General features: G+C 37.1%; 1 protein-coding gene and 1 long non-coding RNA gene across 6 annotated transcripts in view; one reads left to right on the top strand and one right to left on the bottom strand.

The window, feature by feature from the left end:
* The window catches only part of LOC308497049, a 40,286-nt gene extending 27,814 nt beyond the window's left edge, over positions 1–12,472 (bottom strand). The window contains exon 1 of the long non-coding RNA XR_013993266.1: positions 11,390–12,472. This is a non-coding gene — a long non-coding RNA (uncharacterized lncRNA). The remainder of the gene's footprint in view (positions 1–11,389) is intronic.
* The window catches only part of MYO16 (myosin XVI), a 562,776-nt gene that overhangs the window by 467,785 nt on the left and 75,194 nt on the right, over positions 1–19,797 (top strand). For all 5 annotated transcript variants that reach the window (XM_081047109.1, XM_081047110.1, XM_081047111.1 and 2 more), the window contains 2 exons: positions 13,175–13,271; positions 18,285–18,531. In XM_081047109.1, the coding sequence (XP_080903235.1) occupies positions 13,175–13,271; positions 18,285–18,531 (344 nt within the window). The remainder of the gene's footprint in view (positions 1–13,174; positions 13,272–18,284; positions 18,532–19,797) is intronic.

Below are 19,797 nucleotides of genomic sequence, written 5' to 3'. Positions count from 1 at the left end.
TAGAAAGAAAATAAGAAGAACTGGAATCAAGTAAAGAAACGTTTGACTTTATACAGTGTTTACTATCAATTCTAGTCCCGAGAGCTGAGACATGAGGCTACCCAGGCTGTCCGGAGGAAGTTTCAGGGCTGGGAGACAATTCATGGGTGGTGCTGGGTGACACGGGAGTCAGGATAATACTTGCTTCCAATTCACTGCTTGGCCAAAGACAATTTGAGAACCGTCCTATTCAACTGTTTTGGTTAATCCATCCCGTGTGCTAATCTGCCATGCTTTGCTCACTAACCACACTGCTTTCCTCACCTCGCTGCAGCATACATACACTCCCTCTTCTCAGCTTTATTTTTATTCCTTAGATTGCAAATCTTCTACAAAGTCGTTGATTGTTTCTCTTCCACTAGCATGTAAGCTGCATCAGAAAGGATTTGTGTCTGTCCACATACTACTATATCTCCAGCATAGAGGACAGAGAAAGACGCACAGTAGATACTTCATGCACACATGCTGGGCCAATCAACGAGCCTTTGTCAATAAGGACTTGCTAAACCATATATATTTTATATGAATAAATAGACATGTAAGAAATCTAGAACAATTCACAACAAAAACCTAACAATTATTTTGAGATAACAGTGAAATGGGATTTTAGCTGAGATCTATGTTTACGAGGTCCATGTGTGCATGCATTACTTCTCTAATTAAAAATTATTTTTAAAATTTGTAAGCACTACGTAAATACAATTCAAGACTATATAGGGTCACATTAATTATGTTAAGCATTTGTGAAAAAGAAAACATAACTCACACTGACTGTGTTTCGCTTTAAAGCATTTTTTGCTTTCGAATAATAATTAACAATTATATATTTTACACCACTAGCTCTTACTTCTCGAAGGAACATTCAGCCTTCTTTTACATGGTTTGAACTGGTAACCACAAGTTTTCAGAAACGCACTCATGTTATTAGTCCCTTAACATGCTCGACATCGTTGCTTTTACATAAGTTGGCTTTATTTTGAAAAAAAGTGAAAAAAAAAATCAGTGTGTAGTGGTGGCTGAAAATGAGTCCTACTTGGTGGCGGTTTCTTGTTCACATGTCCGATGAAATGGCATATTTAAAAAATAGGGTCAGAGCTTTGTCCTTATTTCAAAGCAGAATTTCAGTAAGTTGTTTAAAGAGAAATGGAAAGTTCTTGAAATGACCTGAGTAGACTCTACATGACTAACTTCTAGTACTGTTTTTTTGTCTCACCAAATATATTTATATTTTTCTTTATGAAACAACGAATCTGTGGATTACTTTATTTGTGGAAAAAACCCAAATAGTTCGAATTAAGTCATAGTTTGAAAACAAGTTAAATTAAGCCCCTGGTTATTAATCTCCTATTTGGTTTCTTTTTAATTATTCTAAATATTTTATTTATCTAAATTTATATTTTCAGTTCAGTCCTACTTTAAGGTAACTTTGAAAGTAATCCCTCCAGAACTATGCACATTTAAGCAAACGCTTTCCACCCTGATTTCCCCAAGCCACAGAGAAGTGACTGGCAGGCATTTCGGGCCATGTGGAACATGCTTGCTTTGCCATGTTATGTCATTTATGTAAAGTGAAAACTTTTGAAACTAATTCTAAGTGGAAAAATAAATGGTATAATCTGATTTTCACACATTTTATATGAATCAACTGGTTAGAGGATGCTTTCTTCTGTGTAGTTATTTGAATGCTATATTCATTTAAAGCCATCTGGAGGGATGACGAACAGAGAAACAAATCTGTCAGAGTCAGTTCATGCAATGCCAGGGGTGCTGCTTCAGAACACAGACACTCACAGAGCTCAGGAAAAGTCAGGATTGGGGAACAGGCTGGCCCCCATGTAGGGACTCTTTCACAGCCATCCATTTCATTGTCATTTGAAACAGGTTTCTTGAATTTTGGGGTGGGGGAAGCTTTTTGGACAGGCAAAGAAGAATGTCTTGCATTGTCCCTTTGAAGCAGGTGCTCATGAGATCTTCTACTGGAAATTGAGGAAGGAGAAATTTATATTATAACCTGAGAGAGATTTTACATCTCCTCTAACATTTTAAGGATGAGGAGTCAGACATAGGGAGACTTTTCAGTAACTTTTTCAAGATTATATACACAGGAAGTAAGAAATGAAATTAGAACTTCATCTCAACTACCCTTATGATATGATGCTTACTTATGTGTGTCTGTGTGCTTGTGCATGTGTGTGTGTGTGTGTGTGGAGAGAGAGACAGAGACAGAGACACTGAGACTGACAAAAAATAACAGAGTGCTCATAAAAACAAATCCCAAATTTTAGAGAAATCTATTTTTTCTATTTATGTTCATTCACTAATGAAAAATTACAATCATTTCTTTATCATCTTCTAATATATTTTTCATAGAATAGCATAGATTTCATTGTGTCTCTGTAAAATATATGGTCTTTGAAGGATTCACTCTTACAGCGCTGAGAATTGCAAGATTAACATTTTCCTATACCATTAAATAAAATCAGTTGGATGAAAGATTTATTATTCCATTAATCTAAAATAGTACATTGGAGAAAAGATAATAAAAGTAAGAGCAAGAAATTGTTAAAGTTTTAAGCACTCTTCACTTTTTTCACATCTTCTAAGATAAGACAATTGTATTAGGGCCCTTGGCTCTTATTAGTACAGTAAATTAATGGTTTATAACCTTTGTTTTATTACTCAAGGAGCACTTCATAAATCAACGATAAGTACAAGTGAGAAAAGAGCCTATAAAATTATTCGTTCTCTCTCATTCCTTTCTTTCTCTGGAATTAGTAATGTTGCAAATAGTAGACATTAGGGATCCAGGAGTAGCTCTTGGTAGTATGTGCATTATAACTGGGGATTTTTATAAATATGCACGTTCATACACATACACATATGTATGAACACATTTTTTGTTATAAAAGTAGCTTTCATTTTTTATAAGAAACTTGGAAAATAGAGAAATAAAGAAGAAAATGCAGATCACCCATGATCTCTCTAGAGACAACTACTCCAAATGTTTTGGGTGTATTGATTCACTCAGTTTTTAAAAATAATATTACAGATATTTGATTCTTGGTCAGTACATAGAACCAAGTGGCTGACCACTCTGAACTTTATGAAGACAGATATACACCTCTATTTTTCTTATGTTTTCACACGTGGTGTGTGCGTGTGTGTTTCACTGTTACGTCTCTACAGGACCTGGCACAGAGTAGATACTCAGCCAATATTTGTTACATGAATGAATAAACGAACCTCCTACTTATTATCACATTTGTCTTTGGAAATGCAGGTATCCACAATCAAGCCTTGCTGACATGTGTGATAGTTTCTCCCTTTCAAGTAATTTTATATTTTTCCTTGAAACTTCATATACTCATATACTCAGCAAAAGGCTGAGCATAATATCTGGCACTTAACAATTGCTAAGTAAAAAGTGGCTAGGCCTATTTCTAATCCAACTTTCATCTCTTAGAAATCAACCTAATTTTCTCTAACTCCAGGTTGAATGATTGAATCAACAAGCATTTATTGAGTGCCATTTATGTCCCTGAAGTTGCACAAGGCAATTGTGACGCAATATGAAGAAAGAATGGCATGTCTCTCTTTCACAGAGCTTATCGTCTAGTGGGGTCGGGGTGGGACCATGAACAGTAAACGGATAAATAATTACAGATTAGTATACGTGCTGGGGGGGAACCAGCAAGGACACTGTGACAGTGAGTCAAAGAGGCCGTAGTTTATATAGGGCAATGGTCATGAAGGGTATCTCCAAGAAGAACACAGTAGGCTGAGATGGGAAGGATACAAAGGATCCAGTCCCATAGCAGGACAGGGAAGCAGGGTCTAGGGGCAGGAATAGTGTGTGCCAAGACCCTGAGGGAAAGGCAGCCTGAGAGAACTGGTGAGAGCAGGATGGCAGGAACACTAAGAGCTGAGAAGAGATCCTATGCTGTATAGCAGTATTTCTTCACCTTTATTTTTTTATATTGCCCCACTAAGGAGAAAAATTAATGAGAGAATTACTAAGGAACTAGTACTGGATGGGGAGAATCTTAGTTATTAAAATGGTTTGTGGTCCTTCACTAGTCAATCCTCCTCGTCAATATGTGTCTCTTAACAACTACTGAAAAAATGGTGGTTCTTCAACAAGCCCTTATTAAGCACCTATTATATGCCACAAACCTTAGCTTTTGCAAGGTTTGCAATAGCTAAGGTTTGTTTGTGTGTTTGTTTGTTTGTTTGTTTGTTTGTTTATTGCCCTCCAGAACCAGTTTTGCCCTCTGCGGCCAGAATCATCACGTTAAGAATAAATGATTAGAGGCAAACAGGGGCCAGAGCCTCTGTGAATGATGGGACTTATGTGAGTCAAAGCAAAACTTTCTATTTTAAGTTCAATGTGAAGCCATCAATAGCTTTGAAGAGGGTGGTAACATGATGTGATTTATGCTTTAAACGTGAAAAAGATATATCGTTGGAGAGACTAGAGTTGGGAAATGAGTTAACAAACTAATGTAGTAACCCACACAAGATAGCATGATGGTCCATAGCACAAAGAGGGTCAGTGAGGCAGAGAAGGGACAAGTGAGGTTGTCACACGGGCCTTCAATAAATAGGTCTATTAAACTGTTGATTTAAAGAATGAAATCTCCTTTAAGACTAAAATATCAATTTAGGTCAGGAACATGCTCAAGTTCCTATTAACAGGTATGCATTCACTACACAAAATATGTGCAGAACACTAAATGATGGGAAAGAACTGGCCCTTTAGAAGTTGAAAGTAGAAGATAGTTCACAAAAATAAATGTAGATGAGTCTCAAAGCAAATATGAACACACCACAGGACAAATATTTGGAAAATTAGGAAAGCTATGTATTTTTTAATATCTAAAAATACTCCTAAGGGTGAACAACATAGATGCCCTGAATGAATTGCTGTAAATATTCATATTTTAGGAAATAAAGAAGACATCAAAATACATAGAGGGCAGCAGGTGCTTGTGGTGGAAGGGCTCCCAGCATATGTGTCTATCCCTGCCCCAGTGAGTACGATGGGCTGTGATTGTGTTTATGCTGCTGTTAATCATTTATAAGATATACATTCCATGGATGAGGCAAGTAATTATTATTGACATTAATGAGGCCATTTTGTTAAGAAGAAAGACTACAAGTGCTTCTTAAATGAATATATTATCCAGTGCACTTTCTTCTTTGAATTTGAAGCTAATCAGTTTTATTTGGGTTTGGCTTGGATTTGCTTTTCACAATGTGTCACTTTGGGAGAGAATTGTTTTTTTTAAGCGCTCTTGAGCATATTGATATGATTTCCATAATGAAATAATATATAGCATCACATAGTGAGCAATTCACTAGTAAGCTCAAAATAGTCATTTTTATTCATCACTGCTTCTTGTACAGGTCATACTGTTCTAGGTGAGAGTAATTAATTTTTCTTAACCTGTAATTATATGTAATTCAAGCCAAACCACCTTCTTCAAATACCAGAAGATACAGTACTCTATTAGATGTGTATGGCTATAATTATATTTTCTATGTTGAAGTTAAACTTCAAGAATAGTCTATTTCTAACAAAGAGAACTTGTACTTTAGTATAAATGTATCCTTTGAGGATGTTTAAAAGTACATTCAGAGCCAAGCTGAACATTAGAGAATTTCTATTTAGTCGTTTTTCAAAGCTACCATGAAAACACAAAATATTGAAGTATTAATAATAAATTATGCACACACAAAATAATGGTCATCCTGAGAAACTTAATGAATTAAAGAAGCAAACGGGGGAAATATGCAAATTAAGCCTTGAAAAAACGAATGTTACTTAAATGTTTTTTTTAAATGAACTTTTTGAAAGGATAGATGGTATTCTGTTCATCCCTGTAGTCTTAGAGCCTGGCACAGTGCCTGGTGTCAGGAAGGTCCTTGGCAAATGTTTGATGTATGGGTGGATAGGTGGATAGATGGATGGGTCTGTGAGTGGGTGAGTGGGTGGATGGATGGATGAGGAATCAATAGATGGATAGGACAGACTCATGATAGGTTCAATGGATGATTAAATGTGAGACAAGGAAAATCAGGAAAGATACAAGATACAATGCACTTGAGAGCTATGTGAAAATGATATCGAACCAGGAATGAATGAGGGACTATTCATAGCATGCATATGGAAAAGTTAGGGCTTGGGGTTCTGGTCTATTTGGAAGAAATTACCTAATAGGTACAAAAAGTGCTTTGCATGGTAGTAGTAGAAATGATAGTATTTGAGAGGGGAACAGGGACATTCTCTGATCAGCTAAAAGGAAAACAAGTCTGATGGCAGAGTGACAGAGACATCAAATTACATAAAAGAAAGAGTGTATTGTTTATATCATCATCAATAAAGCTGTTTGAAAAACTGGGAACAGATTTACACGATAAGGCACTTTGAAAAATACAAGGGCGTTTTTTTGGAATGGTAATATTATAATGAAAGAAGATGACTATTTGTTTATCTTATTGGTTAGTAAAATTATGTAGGTTTCAAGTGTACAATTCTGTAATACACCATCTATCTATATTGCATTGTGTGTTCACCACCCAGAGAAGATGACTACTTTTAATGAGATATGATCTTATATATCTCATTTTTAAATGGGAAGTGTTTATTAGAATAAAGCTAATATTTTTTAGAGCAAGAGAGATTAAAATTTTTAAAGATCAACTTTGTTTCACTAATGAAAGTAAAGCTTTTTCGCAGCAAAAAATAAGCATTCACAATAAACTATTTCTCATTAAAATAAAATCTGTAGTAATTATTAATAAAAACATTGCAATAATTATAGGCATAGATATAAAGGAATGCATCTAAGATAACACTGAGAACAATAGTAGCATCATTCAGTAAGAACTTTATGCATTAGAATGCTATAGGCCCTTGATAGTAACTGCAGAAGTTCCACAGTGGTTTTCTGCTCTCAGGATCATGTAGGAAGTTAAAATAATAGTAAATAGCATGTCTTTTAGAGGAGTAAAGAGTGTTAGCTCTTCAGAGATGAATAAAGGTCATATGATGGAGGCCTTTTAATGCTAAACCCAGAAGTAGGCATTTTCACTTACAGGAAGTATAGAATCATTGAAAGTTTATGGAAGATTGATAAATTGGAGGTAGTAGGCAAGTGAATTGAAAAGCCAGTAAAGTATTAGAGGATGAGGTACATTTTAGGTTTGGATTTGCAATAATCTTATACCAAAAGTGGATTGGCACCAAAAGTAGAAATTTAACATCATTATTACTTGAACCACATTAGATGTAATTTGTATAAAATGAATCAATTTAAATAGCACAACCAGATTTAATTTTTAAGATTTCATTATAGTAAATGATTTTTCAAAAAATATCTGAGTTCATATTGTATGTAGCTAATAATGTCCATTAAAATCACTTTCTTTGAAATTCTTTCTCCGTTTTATTATTCTGTTGACATTCATTTCTTTTACCTTAACATATGTAACTTATGACCTTTATATTTTTCCAACATTATCCTAGCCCATGAATATTTCACATCAAGTTGAATATTCAGACAGGTATACAAATAATGACAAAACTAGGAATTCAGTGGTATTAAGAGATATATACAAGATACATCAGTAACATAGATATACTATAATAATGAATTCATTATTATATGGTACATGCTAGACTGAGAGTTCACCAAGTCATCTGTGTTTTAAAGGATGAATAGGAGCTTATCCAGTCGATGATTTAGAGAAAAGTATTAAAGCAAAAAGAAATAGGATCTGGTAAGCCGGAGGAGAAAAACAAGTTCCCATTTTGGAACAGCAAGCAATATGCTATAGTTTGAGAATAAACAAGAATGCTTTGAAAAAGAACCCTGCTATAGAAAATCTAATCAATATTAAAAGTTTGAACTTTATCCTGAAAATTATGACCTGCAGTGAAATCATTTTAAGCACAAAAGTAATGAGACCGATGTTTAGAAAGATTACTCTGGAGTGAGAGGTGGTCGCGCGTGGGGACGTCCCTAAAGAGGTGAAACCAGTAATGTGCACCTCCTGTGGGATCCTGAGGTTGCCATAGAAACAGAGCATAGGCCCTTTTACCCCTCCACAACCTCTGTGCTGAAGCTTGGCCACCCTCCCCTTTCTACCTCTATGATTGGAGTCAGGAATCAGTGATGAGAAGGAGGAATAGAGGAGGAAGGGGAGGAGGAGGAGAAAATAGAGGAGGAGGAGAAGAGGATCTTCACAGGTTCCCTCAGTATCTCTCTCTAGTACAGCCTCCAGGCCACCTACACTCCATTGCAACTGCTGTTCCAGCAGTTGTCTGTGCTCCTGCAGCCTTCGCCTCTAAAAACATCCCTGAAAACCATAGCAGTAATTAAAGCTTTCGAAGTCATCAATGACAATTTTGTTTAATTTTTTAAAATCTGTTACTTAAAAAAAATTTAAAAAAAAAGGTTTTCTAATAAAAATAGCGATGACTGTAATTCACAGATGGTTTACTTTTACAGGAGTCAGAATGACATTAATATTTCAATCTCAGATCAGGACCCTCTGCATCTAGGGAGTACACAGGGAGAGGGCTCAGTGGGAGAACATTTCAATCTCTCCTTTTCTCTGGTTGTGACAAATACCATTTTATAAGAAAATGCAACCAAAATCAAGAATGTGGGTGATCTCAACATTTGATTTCCTTCGGATGAATCCTATTTTATTGGATTTGATATAGAACTCTAAGGCACTGATACAGAGTAATTTTACATGACTACATTCCACAGAAAAATTAAAATAGCCAACATTTTTCTCGTGGTCCACATCATTAATAGACAATATAAATTCCTGCAGATTTAGAATTCATGTGATCTTGTCTGGGTTTTCCTGATAAAGATTCCTAGATTTATGCCCTACTAACCCTTAGCATTGGTGATATCAGAGGACTTAAGGACTAAAATTCATTAAGAATAGTTTCTAAGGAAGAAATCCAAAATACTACTAAAGGGCTAATTTTATTCTTTCAGGAGAAAAATGTTAACTACAAACATAACATCACTAAAAGACCAACAAAGTCAAACAAATGTTAATATTTTCAGCAAGCATCTCCAAATATTGTCAATCCACAAATAAGTTATATGGTAAAAAAAATATATGAATGAATGAATGAATGAATGAATGAATGAATGAATGAGTGAGTGAATGAATGAATGAATGAATGAATGAATGAATGAATGAATGAATGAATAAGAAATAATGAACCAGTCCTTTGGATAACTGTAAAGTATACCAAATAGCTGAATGAAGAATTTTTTAAATTATCTGAATGTGATGGCAGCACAATACCCAGCCATTTCCACAAAGTCTTTAGCTATGTTTTAGCAGGATACTTGTAATGTAGATTCAGATTTTTATTCTCTCCTCCTCCCATTGAATCAGAAACCCAGAAGCCCTCCTCATTTTCAGAGCCCTTGGTTTTACCTCTGCAGGGAGAATTTTCATGGACATAACTACACCAAAAACTCACTAGGAGCTTTGGGAACTGGCCTATCCTTCTGGCTGCCACCATTACATGTGTCTACTTGTCTTGCATTCCACCTTCCCTGTCACATGCCCTATGCCTCATGTGCCCACCCTGCTCCTTCCTTGTTATTATCCCAGTGAACTTCATTTTTCTGTCTCCAAGTCTGGCCTGACATGCACATCTGCTGTGAGAAACACTCATACAACTTCTTAACTACCCACTCTTAGGTCCTATGGAATCTCTAATATATCATGAGAAAAATCCATTTCATCTTCCGTATTTACTCACCTTCTAATTTAGCCTCCATATATGAACTAAAAATGGGATATTTCCTGGAAATACTCTATATAAGTTTTCACTTTTTCTCACTTTCTTTTTATCAGTAGAAGAGAGGGGTCAGCTGAATTATTGCTCCCGAACCTTATGTCTTATGTCTATACAATGTCTGGACCATTTTCACTCCACTTTTCTTTTTCTCTTTATTTCCACCACGTACCTACTTCCATGACTTACGTCCAGCTTGCTGAATGACTTCATGGTCTGGCTTATGTTTTCATTGTCCATCATACCTTATTTTCACCCTTGAAGACATTATCATCCATCTCATGTCTCATACCAGGTCTTCACAGTTCCTCATATTCTGTTTCTAACCTGAATCTACCCTCCCACATCTCTACCATTTGGAAGATCAAGGATATACCTTCATATTCTTTAAGAGATATAAATACATATGTATAATGGCAAATATTAATGCAATATAATAAAAGAAATAAAGAATCATTCATAGGGTGCTCTGGGAACACAAATGAAAGTCATCAAAGCCTGATAGTAAGTGGATCAAAACTCTAATAATGGAGGTGGAGTTTGATTTCAGTTGTAAAGGATCAAGAAGTGCTGGCCAACCAACAAGCAACTGTGGTAGAATCTTTCAAACACAAATTGTGGATTACATTGTATCGTCCCTCCTCACCAACCAACTACCTCCCAAACCCAAAGCCAACAGTCCATTCGCCAGACCGTTTTAAAAAGGAACTTTATAACTTTCTAATATAATTTCAAAAATTATTTTTATAAAATTTAGATCTGATCCTCTTTAAGTCTGCCAGTTTAACTACATTGCTTATAGTTTAATGTCCATGTTTTTTTCTGGAATGCTCTTCACTACGTGGCCACCAGTTACATGTGCAGCCTCTTCCCTCATTACTCTTCACACAGCTATATCCCGAGATGGTTTCTTCTTTTTGCTCCTTGCCTTTCACACGCTAGTTTTTCTGTCCTAAACTTAACTTTCCTTACAATCCCTAGACACTTTGGAAAATTCCTGCTTATCGTTCAAGACTAAGTGGCTTAGTCTTGATCACGTCTCCCTCTCTGATGGTCCTTGGAGATAACTCTGATATTGCACTGAGCATGTATTCTTGCTGAATTTGCTCACTGCTGATTTTTCCTAGTAAACTATGAGCTCCTCGAGGAGAGGGATCTCTATTGTATCTCTACAATCTAGCACAATTCTCATGATAAACCTACTGTGGTTTTTTGAATGTCTCTTAGAAATTTCACTATAAGAAAACTTAGTTATCCATCCAACTCTCTTCCTGCCCAGGGTCTCCATTTATGTAAGTGGGTAGAACTGGGATCCAGTTCTCCTATTTCTATTCCATCGGTCTTTTCCCATGTTGTGCTACTTCCATACATTACTTCCCCTAATGATCGTTATTGATTCCACCTATTGTGGAGTATTGTTGGCTATCACTCTTTTAGAGTTTCATTTTGGAATCCAGGTTTGCATGAATTTTGCCTTTATGATTTAGTTTCCCACAATGAGTAACATACCACAGTCGGTGATGAACAGAAAGATGACATGCTCCCTCCTTCCCGGTGCCTGTCTCACAGATTTGTTCCGCAGTGCTCACAGACAGTACCAACTGTTCTTCCTGTTGACTGCCAAAATAAGTCAACAGTCGGGAAGGGAAAAAAAAAGACTGTGAATTATGGAAAATAACTAGGGATAGAGAATGGCAATACAATGGGGAAAAAAGTAACAACTCTCTCTAGCCACCCACCCAGACAACTGTCTCAAATTTCAGCCAAGTAAAAGAGAACTAAATGAAGAACATCTAGTCAACCAGAGGCCTCTGAAACAGGACAGTAGTTGAGAGCTTTCGCCATTGATCTAACTAACTAGGCTGACTGTCATAGTGCAAGATTCAGGTCCCAATCTCTTGCAAAACTCGGGGTTTCATTCAGACAACAGATCGTGGCTAAGGGGAGAGTTAGATGGAAAGGTGGGAAGTGACAAAATATGTTTGGAGTAAACTCACTTTCCATATAAAAAGGTTCATAAACTGCTTCTGGCCAAGCACTCTAAAGACAAGTCTGACCTATAAACCTTTCCAGTACCTAATGGTCTGTAGATACATGCAAGCTTCGGGTGTCATTTTGATGTATGACGTAAGCTGTTCGGTGTTATCATTTTAATGTCCTCAGCTCATGCTTGGGAGCACACATGTTCATCTCCCTCTTATTTTAACGGTGCTTGTCTCCAGTGCTGAGAATATGATTATGAACATATCACAAAGTTTGCCTAAGCAGTGTTTCTTCTTTACCTAACAGAATATCGCTTCCAAAGCATGTCATGTATTTACGAGGCTTTTCTGCAGTTATTTATGTCTGCTTCCCCTAAGAGACTGTGAGCACTTACATTGCGAAGGGCATTCCTCACACCTACCATAATTCTGTGAACTCTTAGAAAATAAGCACAATACACAAGATAATTATTTTTTAAATGCATGGATGTGGCTTATTGTTATGTGTTTTTAAGAATTTTCTTTGGCAGCTGTCTTCATCAATAGCAGCAGGTTTGGACTAGCTTGCATACCACTAGCACTTTTCATAGAAACTAACTTGGTGACATGCTGAAATTTCTTTTTAAAAATTCTAGAGAAGAATGTCCATTGTATACAACTGTTTATGCAAGCGTCTAGAAGATTATTGCTCATACATGGCTTTGTTGAGACTTTTTATTTGGTGCTGAAGTTCTATAATTGCAGTTGTAGACATTCAATAACCTACAGTATAGTAGAAAAAATAATTGAAATGAAACAATTTTGTGTGTCTACATTATTCTTTTTGTTTGTTTCAGGGGTACAAAGGAACATAATAGTTAGACATTTGCACCCCCCACAAAGTGTTTTGTGTTGGTTTTTTTGTTTGTTTTCCTTTTTGTGGACCCAACCACCCTACAGAAAAGGATCACAGAAGAAAGGTAGGGGTTTGGCTCTGGAGTGTGAGAGTTTCATTTATGGGGATGGTTTTATCTTCTGATAAAGAGTCAATCAGTGTTTTGCACTGCATGGTGTGACCACAACTGTAGTGCGTGGTCATTTGCAGACATTGGTGACAATGAATACATACAACAAACATGCTTGTTTATTAGCACTTTGGGATTGTGATTAAATATGATAGTGTTAAAAACAGTAAGGAAGATATACTGGAATAAATTTGGTTAGCTTTGTTTCCTCTAATTGTCTTCTGAAAAATTCTCTTTCCTGATAGTTTCCCCATCATCCTTTTGGCATCTTCATGCCATTAAATATTTCCCTGATGTTTGCATTTTAGATGGGAACCCGAAAAGTGTTTCTAAAATACTGGCATGCCACCCAGCTCAACGATTTGTGCCTACAGTTGCAGAGAAAGGTCATCACCTGCCAAAAAGGTAACACACTAACATTTCTTAACTTTTTTGAGTTGTGAAATGCAAAATAATTGAATGCCCTCCAAGTTTAAATGTCAGTGGGATCTACATTACAGTGGACCACTTCATCCATTCCATGACACCACATTTGGGGAAACGGTTTTCAGGAGTTCTGGAAGCACTATGGCTTAGTTTGCTCTTCACCTGTCTCTAAGTCAGTGTATGCAGACACTGCTCATGCTTTATTTGATAGTCATTCTATCTGAACTTCTTACCTAAATCACAATTTGGAAGGGGGTTGTTTATATCCTATGATTCATACATCCTCTACCTCGCAAATATTCATATTCATTGATCCTGACAAGAAAAGTGTACCTTTGAACCTACTATGGGGGGAAAAAAACATGTGGCAGTTAGGTCCCTCTACAGAGCCAGGTTCCTAGGCCAGTTCAGTCAGCACCACTGGTATGCTCAAGTTTGGAAGATTGGAACAGCCAATTAGCCAAACCACATTTTATGGAATTCTACGTGTGCCATGGGAAAATCCTTGACTTCATTTTCCTTTGGGAGTGATGATACTATTTGGATAGCAGATAGCATTTTTTTTTTTTAATTTTCACTTTGAGAGAGATTCTACTTCAAATAGTTTTCTCCGGTCAAAACCCAAGTGACCATCCAAAATGGGGACATAATGCGAACGTAAAAATCGTAACTATGCCTCATCTGTAACACATAATAGATTTTTAATTTTTGATGTGCTTAATAATTTAATTATATATATATCATAAATATATATTTTTAAAGAAAAGTAAAAGGGAGCAATTCATCTGTATGCTGCTTTTTGGTAGAACTTGTCATGAGATTAGCTCTCTGATAGATTTGAAACTGTTTGAAACAAGCAAAGCACCTCATAGGATGCAGAAATTGGTTTTATTCTGTTCAAACCTCTGTCCATTTCAGCCCCTGTGGGACTCATCCAGACACGCCCCTCGTGAAATCTCCAATGTCCCACCGTTTTCTGATGATAAGTTCTGCTACACTCTTGTCCCTCATACACTCTCATTCAGAATTTAGCAAGCCTAGCCCAAGTACTGCTCAAAATTTAGAATCTCATTCCAAGTATAAATATCCCTCTTGGCAATCTCAAGCCCCACAGGTGGCCACTGGGTTTGTCCTCATCCCTGCCTACTCAGGCGTGTGCACACACTCTGGGGAGGGAAAAGTGAGAGGACAGGGCAGCTCCTGTCTGACCAGCACCCGTGTAATCTGGCCTTGGGTTCCTCTGGTGGAGCAAACAGGTGTTCACTGATCTTCAAACATGTGGGCGCATTTCAGGGCTCATCTGTACTACCCACCTGAGAACAGGAAAGACATGGTTACTTATAATCCCCTTTCAGCCCCTCGGCACCCCATGGACACTCCCGGACCAGGCTTAGGTGCTCTCTAAGAAGAAATCTCTTTAAATGAGTCTAAGCAGGCATCTCTGTCTTGAAAACCATGTCTGGTGCCTGAGAAACGCACCCTGGGACCCTGACAGGTGCAGCTTCTCCCAGCAGAGCCGCTCTGCACTTAGTACCTGGTAGCAACCTCTGGTACAGCGTCAGCCTTCTCAGACCTCACTGTCCACCATATCCACCCAGTTTGGGTAGTCTCCAGAAGCCACCTTCACCAGCCTGGAAGTTGGGGACAGTGACGGGGAGCCTCAGGTGAAAGAGACGACCCACCTTCAATTCTCAGCAATTCTTGCTTCTCTGTGGGTAATGATAATCTGACCCACTTAACTTTATTCTTCACAGTGTAGAGAGAGGCTGGGGTCACAGGTCTGTTTGGGACTACGCCTTTGCAGTCCCTCTGTATGATCAGCCCTGACAAACCACCATGTGATCATAGCATCTGCAGCCTCAGTACCACCTGGGAGATGTTAGAAATGAAGTCTCAGGCTCCACCCCAGACCTCCTGACTCAGAATCTCCATTTGCAGCCTTAGCTGAAACTGGAATGGGAAGAGTCTCATTTACAAGTCTAGTGTTCTAACCACCTAGCTATGAAGCCAACTGAGAATCTCATTGAACATCATATTGTATATACATAGAATGGGGCATCAAATTCTCCTGGAAATGTTCCTTAAGTATAATTAGAAGAAGGTGTACCCTGTCTTCCATCGGGTGCTCACTGGAGGTCTCTCTTCTATTTAGTTACAAAGAGTAAGTTGCCGTGCCCTCCTAACCTGAAACTGAAGAAATGAGCAGAACTCTAGTGGTCTCTTCACCTCTAAAGTTAAAAATTCAGAATGATCTAAAAAATGGCATTAAGATAAAAACCATAATTTCCTATTACATAAATGAAATAATGGATGTAAAAGCATTTTGAAAATGATAGGCTCTTAAATGCAAAGCATTATTGATTTTTTTTTTTTTTTTGTCTCTTGGAACAGTTCCTTCAATACTTTTTGCTAGTATGAAATTTACTCAGAATTTATATAATCTGGAGTCATTTCCAGTTTTTCAAGAGTTCTCTTTGTAAATTTGGAGGGAAGAAATCTGTCACTTTTACCCTTAAATTTTATCATTTTACTCTCAGAGTATTTCTAATAGAAATTTCTCTCTGACTACGTATGTTCGTTTTGTCCTGGATGAAACTGAAAATTTGAACGCTGTAAGTGTTATAAAAGCAGTCTTTTGAAATTGGCAGAAAGAGAACAAGTATCAATATATATTTGTGGCAAATTTGTTTTTATTAGTTATCCTTTATCAAAGATACCAATTTTTAGCAACTGGTTTTGAAGAATTTGAAGAGGCTTCTAGGATGAAATGTAAGAAAATGGAGTCCCCTGGATACAGGACAATAGGTTCCTGGGTGAATGTGAACCCAGAGAAGAGCGCTGCTGCCATCAGTGGTCACAGGAAGTCTGGCACACCCACATAATCTTCCCTTTATTCCAAGAAATTAAGTATCTTGAATATACTCTCACCTTCATCCTTCTAAAAGTCAATGATTTAGTTTTTTTTTTAACGTAACAAAAACGAGCAAACGAACAGACCAATTTGAATTCTGCTTCTGTCTCTCCCAGTGTGCCCGTCACATGGTGAATGCTTCTGCATTTTATTCCACATTTTATCTTTCTGGAAGTCTGGTTGTACTTTTTACTGTTTAAATTTTTCCCTTTAGATTAGTTCAGCATGACTGTTTTACAGGGAACTCAATACCACTGCATTCCAAAGTAACTAAACATTTAGTATTGCCATCTGAAAAAAAAAAAAAAAGCCTTAAGCATTTTAGATGCCTGCATGTGACTTGCTTCTCAAGACATAATTGTGGAAAGTTGTGTTCAGCTTTCTACCTTCTGATCAAGGAAAGGCATCAAAGTGAATATCGTAGATAACCCACACATTTGTTTTTCTATAGCCATGGACTATTTTAAGGGACTCAATGTTTTACAGGCTTTTTTCTTCCCGTACAGACAAGAATAAAGTATCTTTGCTACACACATTGGTTTTCCTTGAAATGGTAGATTTTCTTATAATCTGAACAAGTCCTTCTAATCTTAGAAACTTAGAATCAGAATGTACAGCATCCTAGAGTCAAAAGGCCCAAATGGGGTTTCTCTACCTGCACTTGTTCACAGCGTCCATGAGCAGGGCCATTTTGCTCTTGTGAACATGCTCGGGGACTAGAAGCAAAATCGACAGCCTGATCCATTTACTCATTGTTAGAAAGTTCTTTCTTTAGTGGTTACCAGAGGGTAGTGGTTGCAAGGGAGGTAGAAGAGAATAAAGAGAGTCAAATATATGGTGATGTAAGATTTGACTTTGGGTGGTAAACACACAACACAATATACAGATAATGTATTACAGAATTGTACACTTAAAACCTATATAATTTTATCAACCAATGTCACCCCAATAAATTTAATTTTAAAAAAAAAAGTAAGTTCTTCCTCACACTGATCGCAAACATGCTACCCTATGACATCCCCACTGGTGATCTGTTGTCTGCAGGCCACAGGTCGCATTTATGTGTTTGAAGGCTAAGGGAATGAGATTGGCCTGATAAGCCACTTTACAGAGACTTGAAGCTGTCTCTACCATTCACTGGTTGTGTTTACTTGGAGGAAGATACATTTACCTCAGAATAGGAATTTCCTAAAACATTCTAATCTTGTATTAAACAAGGGTTACCTACATTTAGTAATGATACTACTAACGGCAAAAATCCTTAACCTGAAAAAGGTCATCAAAATATTTTTATAGTAAGACTTATGCACTATAATAAGGCTTCATCAAGCTTATCTTTCTTTGTGTAAAAAATGGAGATAATGGTATACAAATTATCACAGAGTTTGGGCACTAAATGATGGAGTAGAATGCCTAACACATGGAAGTGCCTTTAAATGGTGGTCATTATTTTTATTTTCAAGTCTTACATATGTACTGATATATTAGCAGTTTCAAAGTGTGTGCATTCACTTATTTCCACACCAATTCTTACACGTTTCTCTAGCCCGGCTTCCTCAGAGAGCAGGAAGGATGTCCTGTATTTCTACACTATCTCTTCCCAGAGTCTTATATGCAGGGTTAGTTCTTCTCGGAGTTAAATCACAATCCTATTAACAATATGTGTATGACATTTTCAAAGAGTAATTCCAGGAGCCTCAGATATTTTGTTATAACATTATATGCTGAAAGATAATCAGTGTATCCCAGAATGGTCCATTTGGAGCCACACGTCCAGTTCTCTGGGATTTAGATCTAGTTCTTTCCCACTGACTTTAGTTTAGTCTGTCAATGCCCAGCCTCTCTTACCAAAAGAAGTGTGGAAGCCTTATTATTGTATTACCTGTGCCTCTGGTGTTATCGTTGCTCAATTTAGATATCCTTTTTAGTACAAGATTAGAATGGGTTAGTACATTCTTATTCTGAGTTACATATCTTTGTAGCTACACAGACAAATGTATAGTGACTTTTGTTTGTGTGCGTCCGGGTTTTTTGCTTTTGCTCCTCACACTGATCCATGATTGTGTTCTTTTACATGGAAGTTATAAGAGGATTTCTAGCACGCCAGCACTTGCTTCAGAAAAGAAGCATCAGACAGCAAGAGGTCACGTCCATTAACAGCTTTCTTCAGATAACAGAGGATATGGGGCTGAAGACCTATGATGCCCTGGTCATTCAGAATGCTTCAGACATTGCCAGAGAAAATGACCGGCTCCGGAATGAAATGAATGCTACTTACCATAAAGAGACGTTGGAGGCCAGGAGCAAGCAAGAGGAAGGAACCAAAAGGTAAAGGCAGATAGTATACAACTTTGATTACCTATGTAATTGATCCAGAAAGTACTCATAGCCCTTAATCCAAAGTTCAATCAAATATGACAGTAGTTACGGCAGCAGGCAGGTGTACATGGTTTACTTGAAACCTCCTAGCAATCTAAAAGGATGCTTTTCCTGTGCTTCCTTTTCATGAGATAAATACTATATGTGTTAGTTTAGTCACATGAAATAATTATTGCTACAGTGCTTGCGTCATTCACCACCTCAAGCACAACCGTAAGGCATCTAATATTTGTCTTAGCTGGGTTCTTGACATCTTTTTACAAATGTCATGTGTATAAGGCTGACTCATAGAAACTTCTGGAAATCTGACCAAAAATATGGAGAAGCCACTCTGAAAACATAAAAGTAGTGAAATGGTGTATAGATATTTCCCTTTAGTAAACTGTCACATTTTCTTTGCCAATAAGGAAAGCTTTGGGAAAAGCCTCTTATTTTAAAGTTCACTTTGGGTGATCTTGAAATAGAAACATGGGGGCAACCTGGTCCTTCTCCATTGAATCACTCTTGCCTCTCTGTGAATGATGAGGACACCTGTAATTCACAGTACTCCTTCCTGAGAAGGGAGGGACCTGGGTACCTTGAATCCTAATTTACTGTCAGGGAGATGTTTGCTTTTTCATCGGAACTTGGTGATACCTAGTTGTTTCTCACTGAAAATGACCCCTTCGCCTTGACTGCCTATGTCAAATGATTTTTTATTAAAGTGGCAATGGTGATGTCTCTTGCTAATTAGCTTCAAATATCTCAGTGATTAAATACTGAAAAAAAAAATCCCTTTATATGGAAAACTGTAATTAAACATTACAGGGAAAACAAATTATCCACTGAGTGCCATGCTTTCATCTTCAGCTAGTTCATTTTCTACATGGGTGTCTGGCTCTGCCTTGCGGTAGATCTCAGCCCTGTTGGTGCTCTGCCACACAAAGATATAATTATAAAAACAAATGCTCAGAGACTCCTTGTAAAATAAATGCATTGGCATCTTGCTAGTGCATGATTACACTGACATGTGAAACCAGAAGGATTATTTTTAAAACCAGATAACTATTAATTTTATGATTTCAAGAATAATATTTGTTATTTTCTCGGCTGGAGCTAAACAGCCACCCCAATTTCTCAATTTGATGTTGTGTTCATTTGCCTGATATAAAATTAAGTGTAGAAGTATTTGTCTGTTTACTTATTGAATACTAGCAGTTCACTTGGCATTGGACA

This window comes from Rhinolophus hipposideros, assembly GCF_964194185.1.
Source record: "Rhinolophus hipposideros genome assembly, chromosome: 4".
Lineage (NCBI taxonomy): Eukaryota > Metazoa > Chordata > Mammalia > Chiroptera > Rhinolophidae > Rhinolophus > Rhinolophus hipposideros.
This window is presented reverse-complemented; position numbering and strand designations above follow the sequence as displayed.